The sequence below is a fragment of the Cervus canadensis genome, chromosome 22, assembly GCF_019320065.1.
Source record: "Cervus canadensis isolate Bull #8, Minnesota chromosome 22, ASM1932006v1, whole genome shotgun sequence".
In the NCBI taxonomy this organism is placed as follows: Eukaryota; Metazoa; Chordata; class Mammalia; order Artiodactyla; family Cervidae; genus Cervus; species Cervus canadensis.
In genome coordinates, this window is record NC_057407.1 from 42,358,118 (window position 1) to 42,381,559 (window position 23,442).

Here is a 23,442-nt window from a genome sequence, read left to right on the forward strand (position 1 = left end):
CGCACGGGCAGCATGGCCAGGGGCAGATGCTGGCCTTGTACTGGCGAATGCAGGACAGCCAGTGGGGCGTAAGGACGAGAATGATGGATCCTGCCCCGGGATAATGCATTAATTCTCTCTTTCCCTCCCTCCCCACAGACTTACAGCCCTGAGTGAACGAGAGACCCGGCTACAGGAGGTGCGCTCAGCCTTCTTGGCTGCATATAGCAGCACAGTGGGGCTTCGTGCAGCAGCCCCCAGTCCCTCTGGTGCCATCGGTGGCCTGCTGGAGCAGTTTGTCCGTGGCGTTGGACTCCGGGGCACCAGCAGCAGCACGTTATGAAGCAGCCAGCCCACGACAGCTTCCTGATCCTCTCTCACCTGAGTGGAATCAAAGCCATGCCCAGCCAAGGGGTGCTTCAAGGTCGGGGGGAACTTCCCTTCACCATCATGCACACGGCAGCCCCGAAGCTGAGCAGGACCGAGGACGGGGTTCTCCCACCCCCAGCTTCCTGACTGGTGTCTGCCGACCCACTCGTCACTGCCTCCCACCCACGTTAGTCTTTGCCAGGATTCCTGTCAACTCTCAGAACTGTGTAGCGTTTCCCTGGGGTCTTGGGGGAGGAGACCTCCAGTTTCCATTCTTGTGTCCTGGGGAGGAGGGGTCACCTGCACTGAAAATGAGGCAGTTTAACACAGATCACAAAATGAAATCAAAGTCTTTTTGAACAGCTACTTTCTTGCATCATCATTTGGTTGCTGTCTTTGTGGAGTTGATTAGAAGGTTCTCACTTTGCTTCCTTTTGCTAAAAGAAGGAGCTTTTATAGGGGGGATGGAGGAACATAGGAAGCAGGAAGAGATTGGAGACTTGGATGTGCCTCTTAATTCCTGAGCCATGAGAGTCTCCAGTGAGATGGCAACATATAGCAGTAGGCTGTTAAGGTGGGAACAGTGGTCCTCAGGCCTGAATGGGCCCCAGTCACTTGGGGAGCCTGTTGATCCATGCAGATTTACAGGGCTGCCTGAAATTTAGACTTGAAGTTGCTGAGTTCTTCATTAAGCTGGAAAAAGAGGTGGGGGGAATCTTTCTTTTTTTTTTTTTTGGCCATGCCCTGGGATTTTAGTTCTCTGGCTGGGGGTTGAACCTGCACCCTCAGCAATGAAAACGTGGGGATTCCTAACCATTGGACAACCAGGGAATTCCCAAGTAATCTATCATTAACAAGTTCAGCAAACAGTCTGCTCCTGGTACAGGTGACCTGCAGGCCCTGCATTTGGTGAGGAATTGGCTTCCAGGGCCTGGAAGGCAGTAGGTGATATGGGGAGGGTGAACCTGGCTGACCACCACCGTCATTTACTGTGTGATCTGCAGTGAGTTGCATCCTCACAGAGTGTCTTCATCTCGAACACCATGAAGTCATGTGGGTTCAAAGACATGGACAAAAGGTTTTGCACAGTGCACCGTTTACTGACCTCTGACTCTAAACACAGAAGAGGTCATTAGTGTGAATGCCCATAAGAGGGAAATAATACCAATGAACATTTCTTGAGTATTTACTGTTTATAATCCCCTACGTTAAATCCTGTTTATAGGTTATCTTGATGAAATTTTACAACACCTCAAGTATGTGCTATTATGGCCATTCTTAGCAGTGAACTGACTGAGCCAATGAGATGTTGTTGAGTAACTTGCCCAAGGTCACACAGCTAAGGAGAACAAATGTGTACCTACGCCTATTCAGAGACTGAGGAAGGGCCGGAGTGGCAAAGGGAAGAGCGGATTGTTGAGGGGCAGTTCAGGAAGAGCAGTCTACCCCGGTGCCCACTAGGTATCCAGGATGCCGGTCAGCATCCTGGACAGCGCTCGTGGGGGCAGGCCTGGCTCTCTCCTCGGGGAGATGCACTGGGAGGACTCTCCCACCTAGTGAGTTGGAGTTCGGATCTGTGTAAGGTTCCTGGCCTACAGGAGGCTGCTCCAATGGGGTGGGGGCCCCCCGCGGGGCCGGGCGGGGCTGCATTGCCATCTGGAGCCGCTGCGCGGCCGGCCACAGTGAAGGCGCGAGCAACCAGAGCGCACGCAGGGCTGGAGGGAGCACAGCCTCCGCCGCCACCGCCGCGGCGGCACATGGGCCGGCCCCGCCGTCGCCGCCGCCGCCACCGCCGCCCCTAGCAGCCCCCGTCTCGCAGCCTCCCGCAGCTCCGGCCACCCGACCAGCCATGTCTTTCAGCGGAGCCTCCGAGCGCAGCGTCCCGGCCACCAAGATTGAAATCACCGTGTCCTGCCGGTGAGCGGGCCGTGCTGGGGAGGGCTTAGGCATTGCCCCAGCACCACCCAGTTCAGGGGCTCAGCGCGAGCAGGGGGTAGACCCCAGGAGAAGAAGCATCCGGGCCGGGGAAAATCGCGGATGCAGACTCAGGGGAGTTGCTAGCGGACGCGGGGAGGGGGTTCCCTTGAATAGCCCCAACCACAAAAGAGGGCTCAGCCTGCAGCTTGAAGGGATGGGTCGCGGGGATCCAGTAGGATCTGCGCCCCAGCAGGGTAAAGTTCTGGGGGCTAACCCTCTTTCCTGGGCCCTTACAGGCAGTGTGGACGCGTCCAGTCGGCAGAGAAACAGCTCTTAGGCTGAGATTTCCGGTGTTGTCCAGGGTGCTGATAACGCGGGACCCCGGCAGGGTGTAGTTACGGGGGAGGGAGGTGTGATTTGAACCCCGTGCCTCCCTAGGTGCCCACCTCTGGGTAGGGTACCGGCAGTGGGCTCCAGGATGATCCACTCGCTGTCCGTCTGTTTGTCTCTTTCTCTAGAAACCTGCTGGACCTCGACACCTTCTCCAAGTCCGACCCCAGTAGGCGGCACCAGGGTCGGGAGGGAGGGAACTTGGGGTCCGAGAGCACCTGAGGGGCGGGGAGGGGGCGGCGGGCCGACCTGACGTCCTTCCCTCCCCGCCCCCGCTCCCGCTCCCGCCTGCAGTGGTGGTGCTTTACACGCAGAGCCGGGCCAGCCAGGAGTGGCGGGAGGTAAGTCCTAGAACCCTCACCCAGTCCACGGCCGTGCCTGGGAAGCACCTGTCCCCTTTAGCAGGCCCCGTGCTGATTGTCCACTCCCCATTCAGTTCGGACGGACCGAGGTGATCGACAACACACTGAACCCAGACTTCGTGCGCAAATTCGTCCTCGACTACTTCTTTGAGGAAAAGCAAAACCTGCGCTTCGATGTGTGAGCCCCGCCCAGAAACCCGGCTTGGACCTGCCCCAACCTGGATCCGCCCCCCAGCGGGCCCCCCCCCCCCCCCCCACCTGGCTCCACCCCCAGGCCCAGTTCGGTGGCACTTTGAAGGACTCCTCTCTAGGCTTAGCGCCGCCCCCAAGTCTAGGTTGGCCACTCCCCAGGCCTAGTCCTGCTGACAACCCTTCTCCTTAATTGGCTCCGCCCCTTTCTAAGTCCCACCTCTGAGGTGACCCTGCCCCCAGCAGGCCCCGGACTTGACCTCGCCTAGGTCTGACTCCCTCTGACCCCGACTCCTGTCCAAAGGAGGTCCAGGTTGAATTCCGGTACAAGACTGCCCCACCCTCCACCCACAATTTTAACCTGGACTCGAAATCGGACCCCTTTTCCAGGCTCTCTCCCACCACCCCCGCCCCATGTTGGTCCCACTCTCTTCCCAGGTACAACGTCGACTCCAAAACCAACATCTCCAAACCGGTGAGCGACCGTTCCCTCACGGGCAGGCTGGGCACACAGGCGGCGCTCACTGTGTGTTAAACGACCCTCCTTAGAACCCTCCTACCCCTCAAACCCGACTCGACCTTCTTCGGCCCCGAACCTGCCCTCCCTGCCCTCCTCTCCTGTTCCTGCCTCGGTTTCCCGCCTGTGCCTCTTACTCACTGCTACTCTTCCTTCTCGACTGCTGCTGGGACCCTCAGAAGGTGAGGCTGAATGGGGCTGGGCGGGGTCAGCGTGTGGTGTGTGTGAAAGGTGAGGGGTGGGATGGTATCTTGGCAGGGTAGAGGCCGTGGGCTCCAGATATCAGGACCAAGAAGGGCGGCTTGTCTGGCCGAATCCCTCCTCTGAAGCCCTGGCTGGGTGGTTCCACTGCCTCCAGTCACAGTGGTCAGTGCAGCATCATCACCAGGGCCGGGCTGGGACTCTCACCACCAGCCGCTCCTGTCCTCGCTGACTCTGTATCCCCGTGCAGGATTTCCTGGGCCAAGCGTTCCTGGCCCTGGGAGAGGTGATCGGAGGCCAGGGCAGCCGAGTTGAGCGACCCCTCACGTGAGCTGAACCTGAAGGGGAATGGGGGAGGGGCGGGCCTCCGAATTCTCCTAAAGATGCAGCTGACTGTGTATTGTTGGAGGCTGGGATTTCCCTGGTCAGGTACCTTCAATGGCTCCCATCACCTCCTGGGAAAATCCAATCTTCAGGGCTTTGCTCAAGTCACTCTCAGCCCTGACATATCTCCTCTCTCTCTCACTCTCTCTCCTCACTCTTTTTCTGAATCTGATTCAACCTTTAAGGTCCACTTCCAAGTCTTCCTCACTAAATCAAGTTCTCTGGAATTTACATTACATTCACTCACTAAATATTTATTAGCACATTTTGTATGCTATACCCTGGGCTGGGTACCAAGGATTTATCCATTCCACAAACACTACTGAGCATATACTCTATATGAGCCACTGTTCAAGTGGCTTGGGTTGCAGTGGTGAACGAAACAAAGGCTCCTGCCCTCAGGGAGCTTATGTAACAGAAGAGGGAGAGAAATAGTACAAAACTGAAATAATAAATAAGTAAATTACATAATGTCCTAGAAGACATGAAGTGCTGTGGAATGAAAGTAGAACAGAATTAGAGTGACCGGAAATGCAGGGTGATGGGTGCTGCAGTGTTCTACAGGAGGGCTGAGGAGGCCTCATGGAGAGGTAACTTCGGAGCAATAATCTGAAGAAAGTAATGGAGTGAGCTGTGCTGATATCTGGAGGAGGGATGTTCCAGGAGAGGAAACTGCCTGTGCAGAAGTCTGATGTGTTCAAAGAGCAGCACGGAGGCCAGTGTAGGTGGAACTGGGTAAGCAGTGGGGAGAAAGGAGGAGGTGAGCTTGGTGAATTCACGGTTAGGGCCTGGGAGCCACTGTGAGGACTTTAGTTTTTACTCTGAGTTGGGAGTCAGTGGAGAGTTCTGAGCAGAGGAATGCTTTAACTTGCTTTCAAAGGATGCTGCTGGGTTGAGACTACATCCTGCGGCGGGGGGAGGCAAAAGTGGAAATAATCTACGGTGCCAGCAGTGAAGGAGGAGAGAATTAGTTAGATTCTGGATATAAATTGAAGATGGAGCAGCAGATTCCTGACAGACTGAATATGGACGTGAGAGAATAAGAAGAGTCGAGGATGACACCAAGGCCTTTGGCCTGAACAAGTGGAAAGATGGAGTTGCCATAAATAGAGATGATTTTTTTTTAGGTGAGGGAGGAGTAAGTTGTGGGAGGAAGTCAATGAGGAGTTCAGTATGACGTATTGAATTTCATAAATTTTTATTAGACAAGTAGATGTGTCAAATAGGCAATAAGAAACATAAATCTTACATGCTCTTTTAGGACATGAGATTAGATGAGATCACTAAGGGAGTGAGGAGAGAGAGAGAAGACCAAAGACCAAAACTCCATGTGTTGGAGCTAGGAAGGGAGACTGAGAAGGAGCATTAATGAAATGGGATAACCGAGAGTGGGTGGTGCTGTCCCGGAAGCAAAGGACGTGCATCAATGACAAGAGAGTGGCTGATCATGTCAATGCCGTGGCAGTCAAGAAAGGTGAGGATTGGGAACTGGATATTGGGTTTAGCAAGACAGCAGTCGCTGGTGACTCTGCTTGTCAGAGTTTTGAAGAAGAGGTTTGGATAACAGCCTGGTTAGGGGGGTTTAGAAGAGAATGGAAGGGAGAAATGGGAATTAGGAATCTTTCAAGGAATTTTACTGCAAAGAGGAGAAGAGAAAAGGAGGGGTGGCTGGAGAGGGAAGTGAGATCAAGAAGAGGTTTGTAATATTTTAACCTGAAAAAAATTATATCACATTTGTATGCTAATAGGAATGATCTAGTAGAATCTGAAAATCTGACATAATACAAAAAGGGAAAGAACTTCTCTGGTGGTCCAGTGGTTAAGACTCTGTTTCCAGCACAGAGGGTGTAGGTTCGATCCCTGATCGGGGAACTAAGATCCCACATGCCTCATGCCATGATCAAAAAAAAGGGGGGGACAGTTGCTGGAGTGATGTCTCTGTACAGGCAAGAGGGAGGGTGTGGAATGTAGCACACAGGGGAGGGATAAATAGGCACATGGTAGTCATTTATAGCAACGGTAGGAAGGCCTCGTGTGGGAGAAGATACTGGAGGCAGGGTAGGTGTCTGGTGGGTCTGTGGACACTGTCTTCTGGTTGCTTCAGCTTTGTCAGTGAAGTAGGAAACAAGGTCATTGGCTGAGAGTGAGGATGGAGGAGGAGGCTTTTTGGGTTGAGGAGAGAGGAGGAGGAGTGCAAGTGCCATCTCACAGCACTGGAGAGTGAAGGGACTCAGAATGCACAGTCTGATTAAGGACCTTCTTGACCCTTTTGGTCACACATCTAAAATGAGTGTGGGTTTTCCTCTGGCCATATCCAGTTGCACAGGTGTGGTATGGGTTAGGCAGAGAACTGAATTTAATTCAGGCTGTGGTTCTGCCAAATAAGTAGACAGAAGTGAGAGAAGGGCTAGGGGAAAGGAGTAGGATGCAAGGGAGTGATTATTATAGTCCAGAGTGACTGGAATTCACACTGGGTGAGGAGATGAGGGAGAACATAAAGGAGAGAAAGAACAGTGAGAAGGCAGTAGCATCAGTGACTCGCTTCTGGGTGTGCAGGTGGAGAGTCCCTGCACTCATTACACGCTATCTTTTTAAAGCACAGAGAGTCAGAGATCAAAAGAGCCAACGAAATGGTTCAAATTCTCATATTAAAGATGACGAAAATCACATGGCAAGTTGGAATCAAAACTTGAACTGAGAATACTCCCAACCTAGCTTCCTCTCTGTCACACTTTGGCTCTCCTGGAGTTTAGGGTTGGCAGGCCCATATCCACAAGGCCTCTGACTGCTTGGAGACCCAAAGCAAGTTGGGGATGGGTGTCCAGGCATATGCAAGTGTCCCTTCTTGGATCAGAAGAGGATAAGGCTGCCCTGGTCTTTCCGATCTCACTCTTCACAATCTTCTGAAAGCACAGCATCTTTGACCTAACAAACCAGTCCTTCTGCCCCAGATCTGGGTAATAATTGCTCTTCCTCATTCAGGACTGTTGCATCACATCACGCTCTACTTGCCTATTGGCCTTGACATCCCACCTGCCCCTGGAAACTCCCTGAAGGCAGGGTCTGGCAGAGCTGGAAGGTGCCAACTGGCCAAATTGTACCTAAAACAATGCCTGGCATATAAGCAGAGTCTGCTTTGAGAAACAGAACCACCTTCATATCTACCAAGCTTACCAACTGCTTTTTATTCCATACATTCATTCTGATCTTTTCACAACCCTAAGAGGTAGACAAGATTCCCATTACATAAAGAGAAAACCAAGGGCCCAAGGAAAGGAAAAACAACTTGCCCAGAACTCTAAATCCTATGTTTCCCATGCTACCATTATGAGATGTCCACACAGGCTAAATTAACCCCTTCCTTCCAGACCAGAGACCCTCCCCAGTCCAAGTCAGGTCCTACCCCACCAGAGATGGAAACACTCAGGACAGTCAATAAACGGCAAACTGAATCCCCTGGCCTACCCAATCCCAGATTGGCCACCCCAATCCTTGTTTCCTACTCTCCCCCCTCACAAATAGGCTTTTTCTGCTTCCAGGGGTGTACCAGGCAAGAAGTGTGGGACCATATTGCTGACTGCAGAGGAGCTTAGCAATTGTCGGGTCAGTAAGGGCCACATGCTAGACCCAGGAGGCTCTCTTCTCTCCCCAAACTCCCTTTAGTGGGCTGTCTCAGTCTGGGGGCAATTCGAGCATCAATAGTCCAACCTCATCCACAGGATATTGCCACCATGCAGCTGTGTGCAAACAAACTGGACAAGAAGGACTTCTTTGGGAAATCAGACCCCTTCCTCGTGTTCTACAGGAGCAATGAGGATGGCACGTGAGTCACTGCTCCCTCTATTGCCGTGGGCCCATGAGGGCTCTTAGGCTGGGACATCGTAGACTCCATCAGGACCTGAGCCCAGAATTCACTTAAGGCAGCACCCAATATGTGCTTAAACCAAGCATATCAGGCCCTGTCTCTGGGCTCAGTCCTACCCCAAAGGCAGGTTCCAGTCCTCTTGTCCTCTCCAGGTTCACCATCTGCCACAAGACAGAGGTTGTGAAAAACACACTGAATCCTGTATGGCAGCCCTTCAGCATCCCTGTGCGGGCCTTGTGCAATGGAGACTATGACAGGTCTGCGTCAGTATAAGCTAAGGAGTAAGGGGACAAGGGTGTGAGAGTGGGGTTCTTGGGCTGAAGAATGAAGGTAGAAGTGCCATAATAGCACTGGAGGATCCTGCTCAGTGAGACAGAGTTTTGGACATGGAGATGGGTGCCTGGGAAGGCAGATGGATAGCCACATGGATGAATAGGTAGATGGACAGATGGATGGGTGGATGGATGAATGGATGAAAGGGCAAATCAATAAGTGGATGAGCAGATACATGGATAGATAATCAGGTGAATGGATAAACTGGTGCATGAATAGATGGGTATGTGGATGGATGTATAAGAGGACCAGTGGGTGGGATGGATGAATGGATAGCAGATGAATGAGTGAATGGACTGCTGGGTGGATTAGTGGATGGATAGACGATGGGTGGATTAATGGATGGATGGCTAAATGCATGAGAGGCTGGATGGGTATATGAGAGATCCATGGTTGGTTGGAGAGGCAGAGGGGTGACTGAAAAGGTAGGAGGGTAAACAGGTGGAATGACAGGTACATTAATGGATAGACAGATGAACAGGTGGTAGAGGGAATGGATGGGTGAGTGTAAAGTAGATGGATAGGCTGACCATATGAATTCACAAATGGGCAGTATGAAGATAGGTGAGTGGGCCCATAAATAGATGGTTATGTAGACGAGTGGTTGATTAGATAGACAAATACCAGATGGCTGAGTGTTTGGTTGGGTAGATGCGTGGAGATACAGATGGACGCTTGTATGTATCAGTGAGTCATTGAAGGGCGGGATGTATAGTTATATGGGTGATAGAGTTTAATAAGTAATTGATTGGTAAATTTGTATGGGTAAAAGGGTGATTAGATAGCAGGATGGATGGTTGAATGAACTGCTGCATAGGTCAGTGGCCATAAAAGATGACTTAGGCATAGCTGTTAAGAACATGGTCTTTGAAAAAAAAGAAAAAAAAAGAACATAGTCTTTGGAACCAGGATGTCAGAGTTTAAATCTCAGCTCAGCAATTTACTTGTTATGGTCCTTAGTCAAGTTACTAGTTTCTGGGCCTCAGTGTCCTTATTCAAAAGTAATAATAGTATTAATACTTGCTTTATAGAGTGCTTGTTAAATTAGTCAGTGAAAGTGCTGAGAACAGTGCCTGGAATGTGTGTGTGTGTACTCAGTTGTGTCTGACTCTTTGCGACCCTCTGGACTATAGCCAACCAGGCTCCTCTGTCCATGGGATTTTTCAGACAAGAATACTGGAGTGGGTTGCCATCTCCTACTCTAGGGGGTCTTCCTGACCCAAGGATCAAATCCACATCTCCTGCATTACAGGTGGATTCTTTACCTATTGAGCCATTGGGGAAGCAAAGGAATTCCCTAGTGGTACAGTGGTTAGGACTCTGCATTTTCACTGCTGAGGGCCTGGGTTCAGTTCCTGGTCAGGGAAATAAGATCCCACAAGCCATGCAGTGTGGCCAAAATATTTTTTTAAAATCAGTAGTAAAGAATAGTAATAGTGGTACAAATAGCAGCAGCAGTAGTAATAATGATAGTGTCAGTAGACAGCTGGGTACATTCGTGGACTGATAAATGGATAAGACAGATGGGAGGAAGGTTGACAGAAGGACAAATGGATGGATGGAAGGATGATCTGTGTATAGTCAAGATCATCTTGACTAGATGGGTGGGGGTGTCTCAGATTTATCCTACAAACCTAGCCTATGTTTATCTCCTACTTTTCAGAACGGTGAAGATTGACGTGTATGACTGGGACCGGGATGGAAGGTAGCACTGCCCTCTCCTATAATTAAACCAAACAGTTCCCTGAAATATGTAGCACTCTCGCTAGGAACCCCAGAGTAGCCCTGGGAGCCAGAGATGGTGACGACAGATGCCAGGTCCCCTCAGTTGTCTCTCGGGGACACCGTCTCTTCCCTTCTCTCCCTCTTAGGTTGGTCTCTCTTCTGACCCAAGGCCCAGTGCCTGGCAGACCAAGTAGCGGCAGGGGATAGTGAGGGTAAAAGATTGGTCTCAGGGGTGGCTCCAAGCCAGCAGCAGTCGCTTACCTGCCCCTGGCCTTATTGCAGCCACGACTTCATCGGTGAGTTCACCACCAGCTACCGAGAGCTGAGCAAGGCCCAGAACCAGTTCACCGTGTATGAGGTGAGAGCTCAGCCGCGCCCAGCTTTCCCAGGCCTCCACCCCAAGTGCGCTCAGTCTGTGCTTCCCTTCCCCTGTGTCCCACCATCACCGTTACCTTACTGCGCTTAGGTACTTAACCCTCGGAAGAAATGTAAGAAGAAGAAATACGTCAACTCGGGAACCGTGAGTACTCCCTAGAGCTCTGGCCCTCTGTGGATCCTTCCGTTTCTGTCCCCAGAATGGGGACACACAGCATGACCACTCGGTGAGGGTATGGGAGAGCTATGGGTGCAGACTACTTGCACATAGTGATGTTGGATACAAGGTGGCACCATTTCAGTTTTCCTTTTGTTTTGTTTTTTATTCTTGTTTTTCCCCTCACCTAAGGAAATTTGTTTGATCTTTAATCTTGCAGGTTTTTCTGGGGGGGAACCCTAAGTTTTATTTCATGATTTAATGTACTTTTGGAAACCCAAGTATGTTTCTGATGGCTTCCCCTCTTGCCCTTTCAGAAATCGGACAGGGTGGGTCAGGGGCTGGAGTTGAGTGCCTCTTTCCCTTTCTCTAGCGCAACCACCCTTTCCAAGTAGCAGGGCTGCCTCTTCTGTCCCACAGGTGACGCTGCTCTCCTTTTCTGTGGACTCTGAGTTCACTTTTGTCGATTACATCAAGGGAGGGTGAGTCACAGCCAAGCTCTGGACTGAAAGTCCAGCAACGAGTTTCTCCCAGTTCTGAGCCTCAGTTTTACTCTTCATTAATGGTCAGGATCCGATGAGATCTTGAAAACACGTGGCAGACTATAAAGTGCAAAGTGCTGTCCATCGTAGTTCTCTCCATAGGGCTGCCTTTCAGCCCTAGCTTCCAGCCCCCCTGGGAAGATGACAGACCAGTGGTCTCCCGTAGCCTTACTGCAGCCCAGACAGAAGATATGGCTAGGCAAGAGGGAGAGGCCAAGAGAGAAGGAAAAGACAAGCAGGCTGTAGGGGACATTTTCCTTAGTTTAGTGGATGCAAGCAGACCTCAGAAAGGTACTTTTTTTCTCTAAACCTGATTTTAATGTAAAATGGAGATGTTAATTACTACTTTAGGACTATAGTAAGGGTTAAATTAAATTATGCATATTATGTCATGAGGTAGGCATTTAGGAATAAATGGGGCATGTGGGAACACACGCCCCAAAGTGTGTTCCATGGGCCAACAGCATCTGCCTCACTTGGGATTTTGTTAGAAATGTAGAATGTCAGGCTCCACCCAGACCATCCAGATCATAATTTGCCTTTTAACACGACTCCCATGTGATTCAGATGCATACAAGTGTTTGAGAAATCCTGGTATAGTAAGTATTAGTCCCTCATTTCTCAATCCATCTATTTCCCCAACAGGACACAGTTGAACTTCACAGTAGCCATTGACTTCACAGCTTCTAATGGTGAGGCATGGATGGGGGAACAGGGTGTGGAGGGATTCTAAAGAAGTTGTTAGGGATAGGCCTGAATTAAAACCTGGGAATAAGAGTTAACCTATCCAGGAAGCCCAGCCTTGAGGCCAGGCCCAGTCAGGCTAATACTGGGGCAGGAGTGTTGTGGAGGTAACGGTGGGAGAGTACAGAAAGGTAAGTGGGTAAACGGACCAAAGAAAATTGAAAGGATAAATAGCTCTAGGTAGCTTGAGAAGTGGACGAGTAAATGAATGGATGGGAGGGAATAGAAGTGTACTGACAGATGAACAGGTAAATGGGTGGATAACTGTGTGGGTAGATAGATGAACAGTGTGAGCCAATGGGTCTGAGTGAGTACAATAGGCTGAAGAGGTGGATGCATGAACTGGCATGTGGGTGGACAAATGGACAGGTGTTTAAACTGGGAAAATAGATGAGTGGACAGGTGGATAGTGGATGGATCCATATGAGGACAGACAGGTAAATGAATGGGATGAATAGAGATGGATGAATGAGTAGATGGACAAAAGAATATGGTTATATGGATGGATGGGAAAGAAAGAGAAATGGCAGGTGAGCAAGTGGATAGATGGCAGGTTGGCTGGCTGGATGCACAGGTGGGTGGCTAACTGGATAAGAAGATGGAGAAGCAGATGGATAGAGGTGAGTAGGTAGATGGATTTATGGCCAGTGGATGGGTGAATAGATGTATGAGCAGGTGGATGAACTGATGGATAGATATAGGGGTTCGTACATGGATAGTTTGAAAATGAACATTTGGATGACTGAGTGAAATAAGAAGGAGTACATGGGTAAAGAGGCTTCTCTGGGGGCTCAGTGGTAAAGAATCTGCCTGCCAACACAGGTGACATGGGCTCGATCCCTGGGTTGGGAAGATCCCCTGGAGAAGAGAATGGCAACCCACTCCAGTATTCTTGCCTGGAGAATTCCATGGACAGAGGAGCCTGGCGGGCTATAGTCCATGGGGTCATGAAAGAGTCGGACATGACCTAGAGACAAAATACCAACAACAGCATAAAGAGTGGATGAATGGATAGGCAGCGCATAGATGCATACAAAGACAGGCAGGTGAACAGACAGATCATCAAGATGACCATGAGGTGGGGCTCCTGTTTCCTTACAGGGAATCCCCTGCAGCCCACCTCCCTGCACTACATGAGTCCTTATCAGCTCAGTGCCTATGCCATGGCCCTCAAGGCAGTGGGAGAAATCATCCAGGACTATGACAGTGACAAGCTCTTCCCAGCTTACGGCTTTGGCGCCAAGCTCCCTCCAGAGGGACGGATCTCCCACCAGTTCCCCCTGGTACAGTATGGGCCAGAGCCTAGACTCCACACTCTGGAATCTGGCCCACCCAAGTTGACAAAATTTTTCTGCTTAGATTTTCTTCTAAGGGTCAAGGACATGCAGAAGAGCAGGATCTAGGGGAGGGTGGCAGAGCAGGAAGGGGAGCTGGGTTGGAGTCTGGAGGGGAGTATGAAAGAGCGGTGGAGAAAGGCAAGAGTGAGCTGGGATCAGTCCAGCAGGGCATCTTCCCTGACAGAACAACAATGATGAGGACCCCAACTGCGCGGGCATCGAGGGTGTGTTGGAGAGCTACTTCCAGAGCCTACGCACAGTGCAGCTCTACGGGCCCACCTACTTCGCCCCTGTCATCAACCAGGTGGCCAGGTAAGGAAACTGGATGGACCTGGGGGAAATTAAGGGGACCAGACAGGGGATTGACTTCCCAAGGATAGTGAATTTAGGCTTTGGGGAAAGGGCGAAAGTTTCAGTGTTGGCCAAGCTCTGGTATGAGGAGGTTACATAGGCCTTATTCTGAGGCAGAAAGAGTGTCAGTGAACTGCCCCAACCCCACTTCCTGGGAACAACAAACCAGGCCTCATGTTTGGGGAAGAGAGAAGGACCTAGAGAACAGTGGATAAGGCGCACGCTTTGGCATCAAACCTGGGAGTGACCCTGGGTCCACCAGCCACTAACCTCATCTGACCTGAAGCAACTTAACTTCTTTCTAAGCCTCCATTTCATCCATGTAAATGGGTATAATAATGGATGATAAGAGCATCTTACTTTTATAGGGATATTGGGGATTTAAAATTAGGTAACAATATAAGAATAATTAGCACAGTGTCTGGCCCATAGTCAGTGCTCATGGTAGATTAAAATGAGCTCAAGTTGTAGATTAACGATGAAGAGTAACTTCTAAAAATAGAAGAGTAACTCCAAATTTTCAGAATAAAAACACAAAGCAAAGAAAATCCAACTTACATATCAAATGATTTTTAATGCAAATAAAATAAAATGACTGAACTAAAACCGAACATATGTCAATGAATTTAAGTTGGATAAATTTACCTATTAAAAGAAAAAGTTTCTCTGATTGAATAAAAAATAATAATTCTACTATATGCTAAGGGCTTCCCTGATAGCTCAGTTGGTAAAGAATCCGCCTGAGACCTCGGATTGATTCTTGGGTCAGGAAGATCCCCTAGAGAAGGGATAGGCTACCCACTCCAGTATTCCTGGACTTCCCTGTGGCTCAGCTGGTAAAGAATCTGCCTGCAATGTGGGAGATCTGGGTTTGATCCCTGGGTTGGGCATATCCCCTGGAGAAGGGAAAGGCTACCCACTCCAGTATTCTGGCCTGGAGAATTCCATGGACTATAGAGTCCATGGGGTTGCAAAGAGTTAGAGTTGCAACTGAGTGACTTTCACATACTTACTATATGCTAAATAGAAGAGACCCATGTAAAACAAAATACCTCAGAAAACTTGAAAGTAAAAAGATGAAACAAAAAAAACAATAAAAGTGGAAGAATTTCAGGGAGATATATATATCCAGAGACTCCCTTTTCCTCTAATAAAGATTAGTTTATCTTCTAATTCATCATGAGATAATAGTTTCTTTAATTACAAAAGTAATGTAACATTGCTGTTGAAATTTTAAGGATGGAGAAATTAAATAAGAAATGACCCAGAAAATGGCCCATGAGAATGTGGAGATACATACATATATATATATATATATATATATAAATAAAACTATATATATTATATATACAGTTATATATATAACAATATAACTATATATATGTGTATATATATATACATATATATAGTTAATGATAGTCTTTTCCTTATGTAGCCATAATGGCAGTCAAATTTGATGTAACATTTCACTACTGATCTTTTCACTTAATAATGGGACCTAAGCACATTTTCTTTTGTTATTGCTGTTAAACAGATTTAAACATTATCTTGGGCAAATTCACTGATTCACTCATTCATTTACTGATTCAATGAATATGCCATAAAGAAAAATGTAGCATGAATGTGGGCTGTAGAGCTAGACTAAGTTAATACACCCACTCTACTACTTAATAGCTGTGTCACTTTGGGCAAGACTCTGAACCTCTCTGTGTCTCTTTCCTCAACTATAAATGAGAATAATAATAGCTACATCATAGGGCTGTTGTGTGGAGAAGGCAATGGCACCCCACTCCAGTACTCTTGCCTGGAAAATCCCATAGACGGAGGAGCCTGGTGGGCTGCAGTCCACGGGGTCGCGAAGAGTCGGACACGACTGAGTGACTTCACTTTCACTTTTCACTTTCATGCATTGGAGAAGGAAATGGCAACCCACTCCAGTGTTCTTGCCTGGAGAATCCCAGGGACAGGGGAGCCTGGTGGGCTGCCGTCTATGGGGTCGCACAGAGTTGGACACGACTGAAGCGACTTGGCAGTAGCAGCAGCAGCAGAGCTGTTGTGAGGACTAACTTAATATTCGTCAGGCACATAGAACAGTGCCTGCCACATGGTAAGTGGTATAGGTGTGAGCTATTACGATTATTATCATTATTACTATTCAAAGGGCATCTGCATGTGCTCAGATATCTGCTGGGGCACTGGAGACTCAGATGAATCAGATCTAGTCTCTGCCCTTGAGATCTCCCGCCTTGGCTCAGGAGACAGAAATATAAATAAATCATTACCTTCTACAGGCCAGAGCTTCCCAGACTTTTCCAGCAAGTCGCCTATTGGCAAAGGCAAACAACTGCTTCCCCTAGGGGTAACTGGGGGCCCGGTTGAAAGCAGCCAACCTGAAAATGTCTTTGAAATCCCCATATTTTATCTTAACAATTCATGCAGATTTTACATGCTCTGACATTGTGTCCATATTTGCTATAATTTAAGGTGTGGGGAGGTGTGTTTTAAGTATACTTAGAGACATCTAGCTTTATCCACCAGATCATATAGTGTAATGGGTGCTTCAGGTATCCTGTGACCTTGGGTTCCCCTTGGCATACATGTTGGTACACTCAGGGGTGTAAGAACCCATGAAGGGCATGCAGCCCATCTTGGTGGGTGGCATCCAAGAGACCCAAGGCAGCCTAGTTGTGGAGGGACCTGACTGCTTGGCTGGGTGCAGAGGGCAAACTGGACTTTATCAGAGGAAGACGTGCAGAGCAGGCCTGGTGGCAGGAACTGCATGTGAAGAGCATAGAGGCATGAAGGGGCAAGCTCGGTAGACAGTGAACAGTACACCTAGATCAGAATGTGCAGTGTGCATGGAGGAGTAGCCAAAGAGCAGGCGGGAATGAAGCCTAGAGGCATCAAGAGCTCAGGCTTTAGGCTTAGTCTGTCAAGTGTGGACTGGGGCCCTGGCTTCACCACCCCTTTGGAATGTTATTACTCATGCCTGTACACTTCACTTTGGAGTAACAAATGTGCCCACCTCTTAGAAGGGTGGTGAGGATTCAATCACGTCACATATGTCAAGTGTGCAGCCATGATTTTGATGATCACAGATGCCGCTTCGTTGTCTGCCACCCCACAGACAGGTGGGGCACAGACTGGCTTTCCCTGGCCCGTCACCCAGCTCCAGGCCTAAATGGCCTTGGGGGTGCCAGGCTTCTGCAGGGAGCCACAGATGTGCCTCTCAAGTCCCCAAACCCTTCCGCTCCACCCCTCAGTGCTCCTGCTCACAGATCCCTTTGTGAGGGTTACCCATTACTCTGACCTCCTCCGTCTTCTGTAGTCTACCTGCAGCTCCTCGAACACACTCTCTATCGGTTTGCACACGCCATTCCTTCTCTCTGGAGACCCTCCCTTTACCCTCCCCCTCCCCCCACCCGACCTCTGCCTCCACCTCATCCTAGCTAACTCCTACTCACTGTTCAGGTCTTAGGTTAGACCTCATGTCCTCAAAGCCCTCGCCTCATGGCATCGCCGTGCTGTAAGCATCCGTCTCCCCCAGGACAACAGCCAATTCTCTGCTGCAGGCTCAGCACCAACTTGGTGCCTGACACACAGCAGGTGTGCAGTGATTATTTGCGGAATGAGTGAATGACAGGAAACGGGGGCAGCCCAAGCCTATAAAGAGGCCGCAGCCGGAATTCAGGAAAAGAGCAAGACTGCTAGGGAGGATCATGGCCCATGCCCACCCTGGGCCCCGGGCAAAATGAACTGTAGCTGTTTGAATTCTCCACTCCCACTATGCTTTCCTCTGGATTTTTTATATCAAGCTTAGATAGCAGCACTGTCCGACAGAACTCTCTGCAGTGATGGATGCAATGATGGAGATGTTCTGTGTCTTGTGATGTCCTGTATGGTAGCTCCCAGCCACATACAGATGGTGAGCACCTGGAGTGTTGCTTGGGCAAACAAGTAACTGAGATAATTTTATTTAACTTAATTTATATAAATTTCCATATGAGCTGGGGACTGTCTTACTGATAGTGCAGCTCCATCCTTTCCAATCCTCACAGGGCTTGAGACTGGAAGAGCCCGCGTCTGCCTTGGCCTTTGTGCTGTCTGAGGTCTTGTTTCTCTTATGTATAAAATAAGGGGACTGGTCTCAATGACTTCTGAACTCACTTCAGATCAAAAAATCTTGGGAGTCAAAGACTGATAGTGAGAGAAGGAAAAAGACTCTGGGAGCAGCTGTTACACTGGCTGAGGACCCAGAAGCCTAGGCAATGGCATATGATGAGCAGAAGGGAGAAGGGAGGAGGAGAAATGGGTGAGAAAGGGGAGAAAGAAGGCCTTCAGTCTTTGGTCTTGTTCTTGTATAAACACCAGGATCACTCCAGGGCCAACAAAGTCCTGTGTGATCTGGGCCCCACCCCATTGCAATCATATGGTCCACGCTGCTCCTCTCACTTTCTGGACTCCAGACAGGGTAGACTTCCTCCAGTCTCATTACAGGGACTTTGTCCATGCTGTTCCTTCTATCTGGAATGACCTCCCCCTCCCCTTCACTTAGCCTCCTCTCCCTCCTCTTCTCCTTCATCCTCAAACATTGTTTCCTTAAAGAAGTCTTCATTGACCTGGGCCATGTCAAGATCCGCTATGGGATGCTGTCATAGCAGTAGCTTTTCCTCTCCTAACTCTCCTCACAAATGCAATTCTTTAGCTATTTCTGTGATTGTTGGTTCACTGTCCATTCTCAAGAGGATTTGGGGGACTGTTTCTTTCTCACAATGCCTAACATAGCCTACCTAACACAGTAGCTACCATAGTAAATGCTCTGTGAGTGTCACTGGAGGGATGGTCGGAGGGGGCAGGCAGCCAGCTCTGGGGAAGGAGCGTGAGCTTCTGAAGCCCCAGTCCTTGTCCTCTGCTTACCGGACCGGCTGTGGATGTTTTAGGGATAGACATTTCTTTGGACTCTCTGGGCTTTCAGCTGAATTCTGATCTTAGCCTCTCCCCCAGGGCTGCAGCCAAGATCTCTGATGGTTCCCAGTACTATGTTCTGCTCATCATAACTGATGGGGTCATCTCGGACATGACACAGACGAAGGAGGCCATCGTCAGTGTAAGTCTGAGGAGGTTCGGCAGGGAGGGGTCACTGCTAATAACTGTCCAGGGGTGGAGATTTTGCCCTACATGCAAGCTAACAAGTCAGGCTGCCAATTTCATGGATGCTGGCAGTGGACACAGACTTCTGGATCAAAAGCAAAGGTGCGTGGGACTTCCCTGGCAGTCCAGTGGTTAAGACTCAACACTTCCACTGCAGGGGGCATGAGTTCAATCCCTGGTCGAGGAATTGAGATTCCACATGCCACTATTCCCAGCAATAGCAACAGCTCAACTATCAGCATTGGCTCTGATTCACTAAGTCCCACTTCCCAGAAGATAATGTGCCAAGGGCCAGATGACTAGTGGGTTGTATTATGGAACAGAAACCCTGAGTGTAGAAAGCCTAAGCCTTTTATCACGGGCAGTAAGCATGCCTGCCCTTTGTTCCAGCAGGAGACATTTTATTATACTGAACAGTAAACAAACCCACCCTTTGCTGTGTATAGGAAGACCCTGTATCTTTCAAGGCTGTTACATATGCAGACATACTTGAAAAGATAGTCTGGCACAAAGAGAAATCAGTGCCTCTGCTTGTAAGATGTGCCGAAATATCACACACAGAGAGAACTGTCCCCCAACAGTCACTTCCCTTGTTATGGCTGCTCACCCCAACCAGTTACCCTCTTTCCCCTCATAGGCCTCATCACTGCCCATGTCTATCATTATTGTCGGTGTGGGACCGGCCATGTTTGAAGGTGAGTAAGAGGGAGGTTTTCATGAGTGGGACCAAGAACTGGGGAAAATAGAGGAGGATCTGGGAACCCAGGCCTGTCTCATAGAGAAGATAGGATGGATGCCTTTGTCAGACCTTGGCCAAGTCAGACCTTCTCTGAACCCATTTCCTCATGATAACCAAGGTTGTTGATACAAATACTTCCCTCCTGGGGTTCCTAGGATGATGGAATGCCTGGGAGGGAATAATAATAACTCCATTACAATGCTTAATATCTGTAGGACTTTGATACAACCATTAGGTGGTCTCTTGATGACTCCAAAGGGGAGCCAAGAGGCAGAGGGTAGCATGGGTTGTTGTGGGAAAGGCCAATCAGCTGAGGGGTGTCTTTTCTGCAGCTATGGAAGAGCTGGACGGTGATGATGTGCGCGTGTCCTCTAGGGGACGCTATGCCGAGCGCGACATCGTTCAGGTAGACCTGATATCATGGGGTCAAAAGAAAGTCATGGGGTCAAAAGAAAGTCATGGGGTCAAAAGGCATGGTGGGAAGGAGGGGCTAAGTTAGCAGCCATTCCCCTTTACTGCCTTCCTTTCTTTTTTTTTCAATTTTTATTTATTCATTGGCTCTGCTGGGTCTTCATTGCTGCATGCAGGGCTTTCTCAAATTTATGGGAGTGGAGGCTACTCTCTAGTTGAAGTGTGTGAGCTTCTCTTGTTGCGGAGGTTGGGCTCTGTGACCCGTGGCCTCTAGACCATGGGTTCAGTAGTTGTGACGCGAGGTCTTAGGCGCCTCAAGGCCTGTGGGATGTTCCTGGACCAGGGATTGAACCTGTGTTCCCTGCATTGGCAGGTGGATTCTTAACCACTGGGCCACCAGCGCAGTCCCTTTACTGCCTTCTTAATCACTTACCCTTCTTCCCTTCACTTTCAGCCTTCCTACATTCATTCAACAAATTCTTTTTGAGAAACAGGCAGGTTGCTGCAGCCATGGTGGATTCGTAGTGTAAGAGATCCCCAAGGCACCTGCCCTCTAGTGGAGGCAGCCAATAATAATGGCACAGTTCATTAGATTGTGCTAAGTGCTCCAGAGGGACAGCAAATGCCACAGTAAGAGTCTGTAACTGGGATCTGATTAGGCAGGATTGTCAGGGAAGGCTACTACGAGGAAATGACATTGGAACTGAAATCTAAAGCAAGGTATAAGCATAACAAGCAGAGAGCAGCAGGTGAGAAGGCCTTAGGTTCGAAATAACTGGCCCAGTCGTGGAGAAGGCAAGAGGCCTGAGTGGCAGGGTCACAGCAGTGGGAGGAAGAGGAAGGCAAGGCCCTGCCAGTCATGGTGAAGTCTGGGGCTTTGTTCTGAAACAATCAGAAAGCTCTTGAAGGACGTTAGAGAAGTGAGATGGTCAGTCTCACATTTGAGACATGCAGAGAGGCTGCAGGAACGTGGACTGCAGCAGGACGAGGGAGAAGGCAGGGAGATCTGTTAGTGAGGAAGCCTTCGAAGCAGTCCAGGGATTTGGATGGGAATAGGAGCGGTGAGGATGGAGAGGAGAAACAGGTTCAAAAGACAATTTAAGAAAAAATGTATGAGAATTGAATATTTGATTAAATGGTGACAGGGAGTCAGGGGGGGCTTCAAGAATGATTCTTAGTTTCCTAGACTGAGCCCCTGGTGAGTGATAGCCTCACTTACTGGGAAAGGAAAGGCTGAGGAGGGGCAGATTTGGCAGAAAAGCCTAGAATTCAGCTGTAAACACACTGGGCTTGAGTTATCCAAGACAAATGAAAGGGGATGTGATATGGGCAACTAAGTTGTGACTCTGGGCCTTAAAGAAAAGAAGGTAGGGATGGATGTATAAATGTAGAAGTTATCAGGGAACAGGGTCTTTTTTTTTTTAAATTGAAGTACACTTGCTTTACAATACTGTGTTAATTTCAGTTATGTAGAATAGTGATTCAGTGCTTTTAGTTTATACTCCATTTAAAGTTATTACAAGATAAAAGCTACAATACCCTGTTACACAATTTATCCTTGTTTCTTATTTATTTTGTCTATATTAAGTAGTTTGTACCTCTTAATCCAGGGAACAGTTTGTAAATATGTTGAAAGTGTATGAAATCACCCAGGAAGAGAATTAAGAAAGAAAAGGCATCAGATTTAGAGATTAGGCAGACCTAGAGCATTGGGGTTGGTTCAGGAAGGCATCCAGAAAGGTAGAGAAAATCTAGAAGAATGTGATGTGTCAAGAGTGGGAAGTGTTCAGGAAGACTATGGTGAAATGTAATGGAAAGCTCAAGGGGAGTCAGCAAGATATGTGACAATCATTGCCTACTGGACTGATTGGGGAACATGGTGCTGTTGACTTCGTTAGCAAGAGCAGTTTCAGTAGACTGCATGAAGCCAAATTAGAGTGGTTTAAGGGTGAATAGAAGGTGGGAAAAAAGTGGGCGGGGAGAAAGCAAATGTAGAAAGTTCCTCTAGATAAAGTGGGAAAGAGAGTGATCCTTAGAGATGTTAGGGGTCAAAGAGGAAGCCTCCCCCCTGCCACCTTCCCCAGTCCTCTCTCTCCTGGCCACCCACATCTGATCGTGCCTGTCGCAGTTTGTCCCATTCCGAGACTATGTCGACCGGTCGGGGAACCAGGTGCTGAGCATGGCCCGACTTGCCAAGGATGTGCTGGCGGAGATCCCAGAGCAGCTACTGTCCTATATGCGCACCAGGGACATCCAGCCTCGCCCGCCACCCCCTGCCACCCCCAGCCCGACACCAGCTCCAGAGCATCCCTAAATAGCCCATCTAACCAATGCCCAGCAGTCTGCCTGCCTGCCCACCCATTGCTTCTGCTCAAAATCAGAGGCACCTGGAACCTTGGACCTCATTGGGAGGGCAGCTTGGAGGATCGGTATTGGCTGGTCGAGCCCTCTGCCCCATCACCCACAGAAGGGCCTGGCACTGTCACCACCTCCCTGCCTTCTTGCCAATAATAAAGCTGATCTTTACTCCACTTCTGTCTCATGGGTCTTGGGGAGGGAGGCTGGGACGCCCAGGGTCTGGGACACACCAAGAGAAAGATGGAGCAAGGACAGCTTCAGCTAGGGATCATCCCCATCCTAACACACATTCATCTAACCCTTCTTCAGATATTCTTCAAATACTTTAAGAAACAAGTGAGTCTTTATGTGTGTACACTTGCCCTGAGGAGAGAGGCCCGTAGCTTTTATCAGATTCTAAAAGGGATTCTTGACCTCAAAAGGGGTCAGCTTTAAGATGATTCTGTATAAATCTGCTCTAATCCATCTAGTTCAAGTTTTTTGAGTAAGGATATTTAAAAAGCTGATATTTTCTTTGAGTATTCACTACATATCAGACATTGATAAGTAATTTACATGCATCATCTTATTTAATCCTCACAGCAATCCTGTGAGATAAGCACTGTTTTATCTTTTGCACATGAAGAATCTGAGGCTCAGAGAGGTTAAGTCACTTATTAAACAGAACCCAACAGTTTGACTCCAGATGCCAAGATGTTAACCAGCAAACCTCTTCCTGGAGTGCCAAGATAAATTAGAAGTTTCCAGATGTTTTGGGCTTTGCCCCAGAACCCTGGCAGACCCTTTCACGCTCCCCGTTGATGGCAAAACTGGATAGGCTAAGCAACAAGTACTGTTTTACAAGTAGACTCTTCTTGGCACCAAGTTCTCAAAAGCCCCCCCCCCCAAAACTGACAATAGAGTTGTCGAGCTCAGCTTTACAAATAAATAATATGAGATAGGAAGACTTTAACAAATTACCCAAGTTCGCATAGCTACTAAGAGACCCAGTCACATTAAAAGTAGCTGTTTTGACATCATGAAGCCTTTCCCCGCCTACCTACAAG

At 48.9% G+C, this 23,442-nt stretch overlaps 2 protein-coding genes across 7 annotated transcripts in view; both read left to right on the plus strand.

Moving 5' to 3' along the window:
- MTMR14 (myotubularin related protein 14) overlaps nucleotides 1-714 on the plus strand; it is a 44,118-nt gene extending 43,404 nt beyond the window's left edge. For 2 of the 3 annotated variants that reach the window (XM_043442392.1, XM_043442393.1), the window contains one exon: nucleotides 139-714. In XM_043442392.1, coding sequence (XP_043298327.1) covers nucleotides 139-322 — 184 coding nt within the window. In that variant the 3' untranslated portion in view covers nucleotides 323-714. The remainder of the gene's footprint in view (nucleotides 1-138) is intronic. The other variant, XM_043442394.1, reaches the window with a different exon arrangement.
- A 147-nt stretch (nucleotides 715-861) lies between these two features.
- On the plus strand, nucleotides 862-22,569 carry CPNE9 (copine family member 9). 4 transcript variants are annotated; one of them, XM_043442396.1, is made up of 21 exons: nucleotides 862-2,265; nucleotides 2,562-2,675; nucleotides 2,784-2,824; nucleotides 2,950-2,996; nucleotides 3,092-3,195; nucleotides 3,645-3,681; nucleotides 3,903-3,905; nucleotides 4,175-4,251; nucleotides 7,848-7,911; nucleotides 8,028-8,131; nucleotides 8,326-8,430; nucleotides 10,170-10,211; nucleotides 10,514-10,589; nucleotides 10,698-10,751; nucleotides 11,184-11,245; nucleotides 11,951-11,997; nucleotides 13,151-13,332; nucleotides 13,571-13,698; nucleotides 18,742-18,844; nucleotides 19,526-19,583; nucleotides 22,167-22,569. In XM_043442396.1, coding segments are annotated over exons 3-21 (1,677 nt in total). In that variant the 5' UTR covers nucleotides 862-2,265; nucleotides 2,562-2,675; nucleotides 2,784-2,823; the 3' UTR covers nucleotides 22,550-22,569. The 4 variants fall into 4 exon arrangements, with proteins under 4 accessions (XP_043298331.1, XP_043298333.1, XP_043298330.1 ...); XM_043442398.1 differs by lacking the exon at nucleotides 2,562-2,675 and adding an exon at nucleotides 19,960-20,033; XM_043442395.1 differs by lacking the exon at nucleotides 2,562-2,675.
- The last annotated feature ends 873 nt before the right edge of the window (nucleotides 22,570-23,442 follow it).

What these genes read in the sequence shown, in the direction of transcription:
- CPNE9 (XM_043442395.1), top strand. Translation starts at nt 2,198, where the DNA reads ATGTCTTTCAGCGGAGCCTCCGAGCGCAGCGTCCCGGCCACCAAGATT. An exon ending in CGAGTTGAGCGACCCCTCAC is followed by an intron (nt 4,252 to 7,847) that starts GTGAGCTGAACC and finishes TTCTGCTTCCAG; the next exon opens with GGGTGTACCAGGCAAGAAGT. An exon ending in GGGACCGGCCATGTTTGAAG is followed by an intron (nt 19,584 to 22,166) that starts GTGAGTAAGAGG and finishes TGCCTGTCGCAG; the next exon opens with TTTGTCCCATTCCGAGACTA.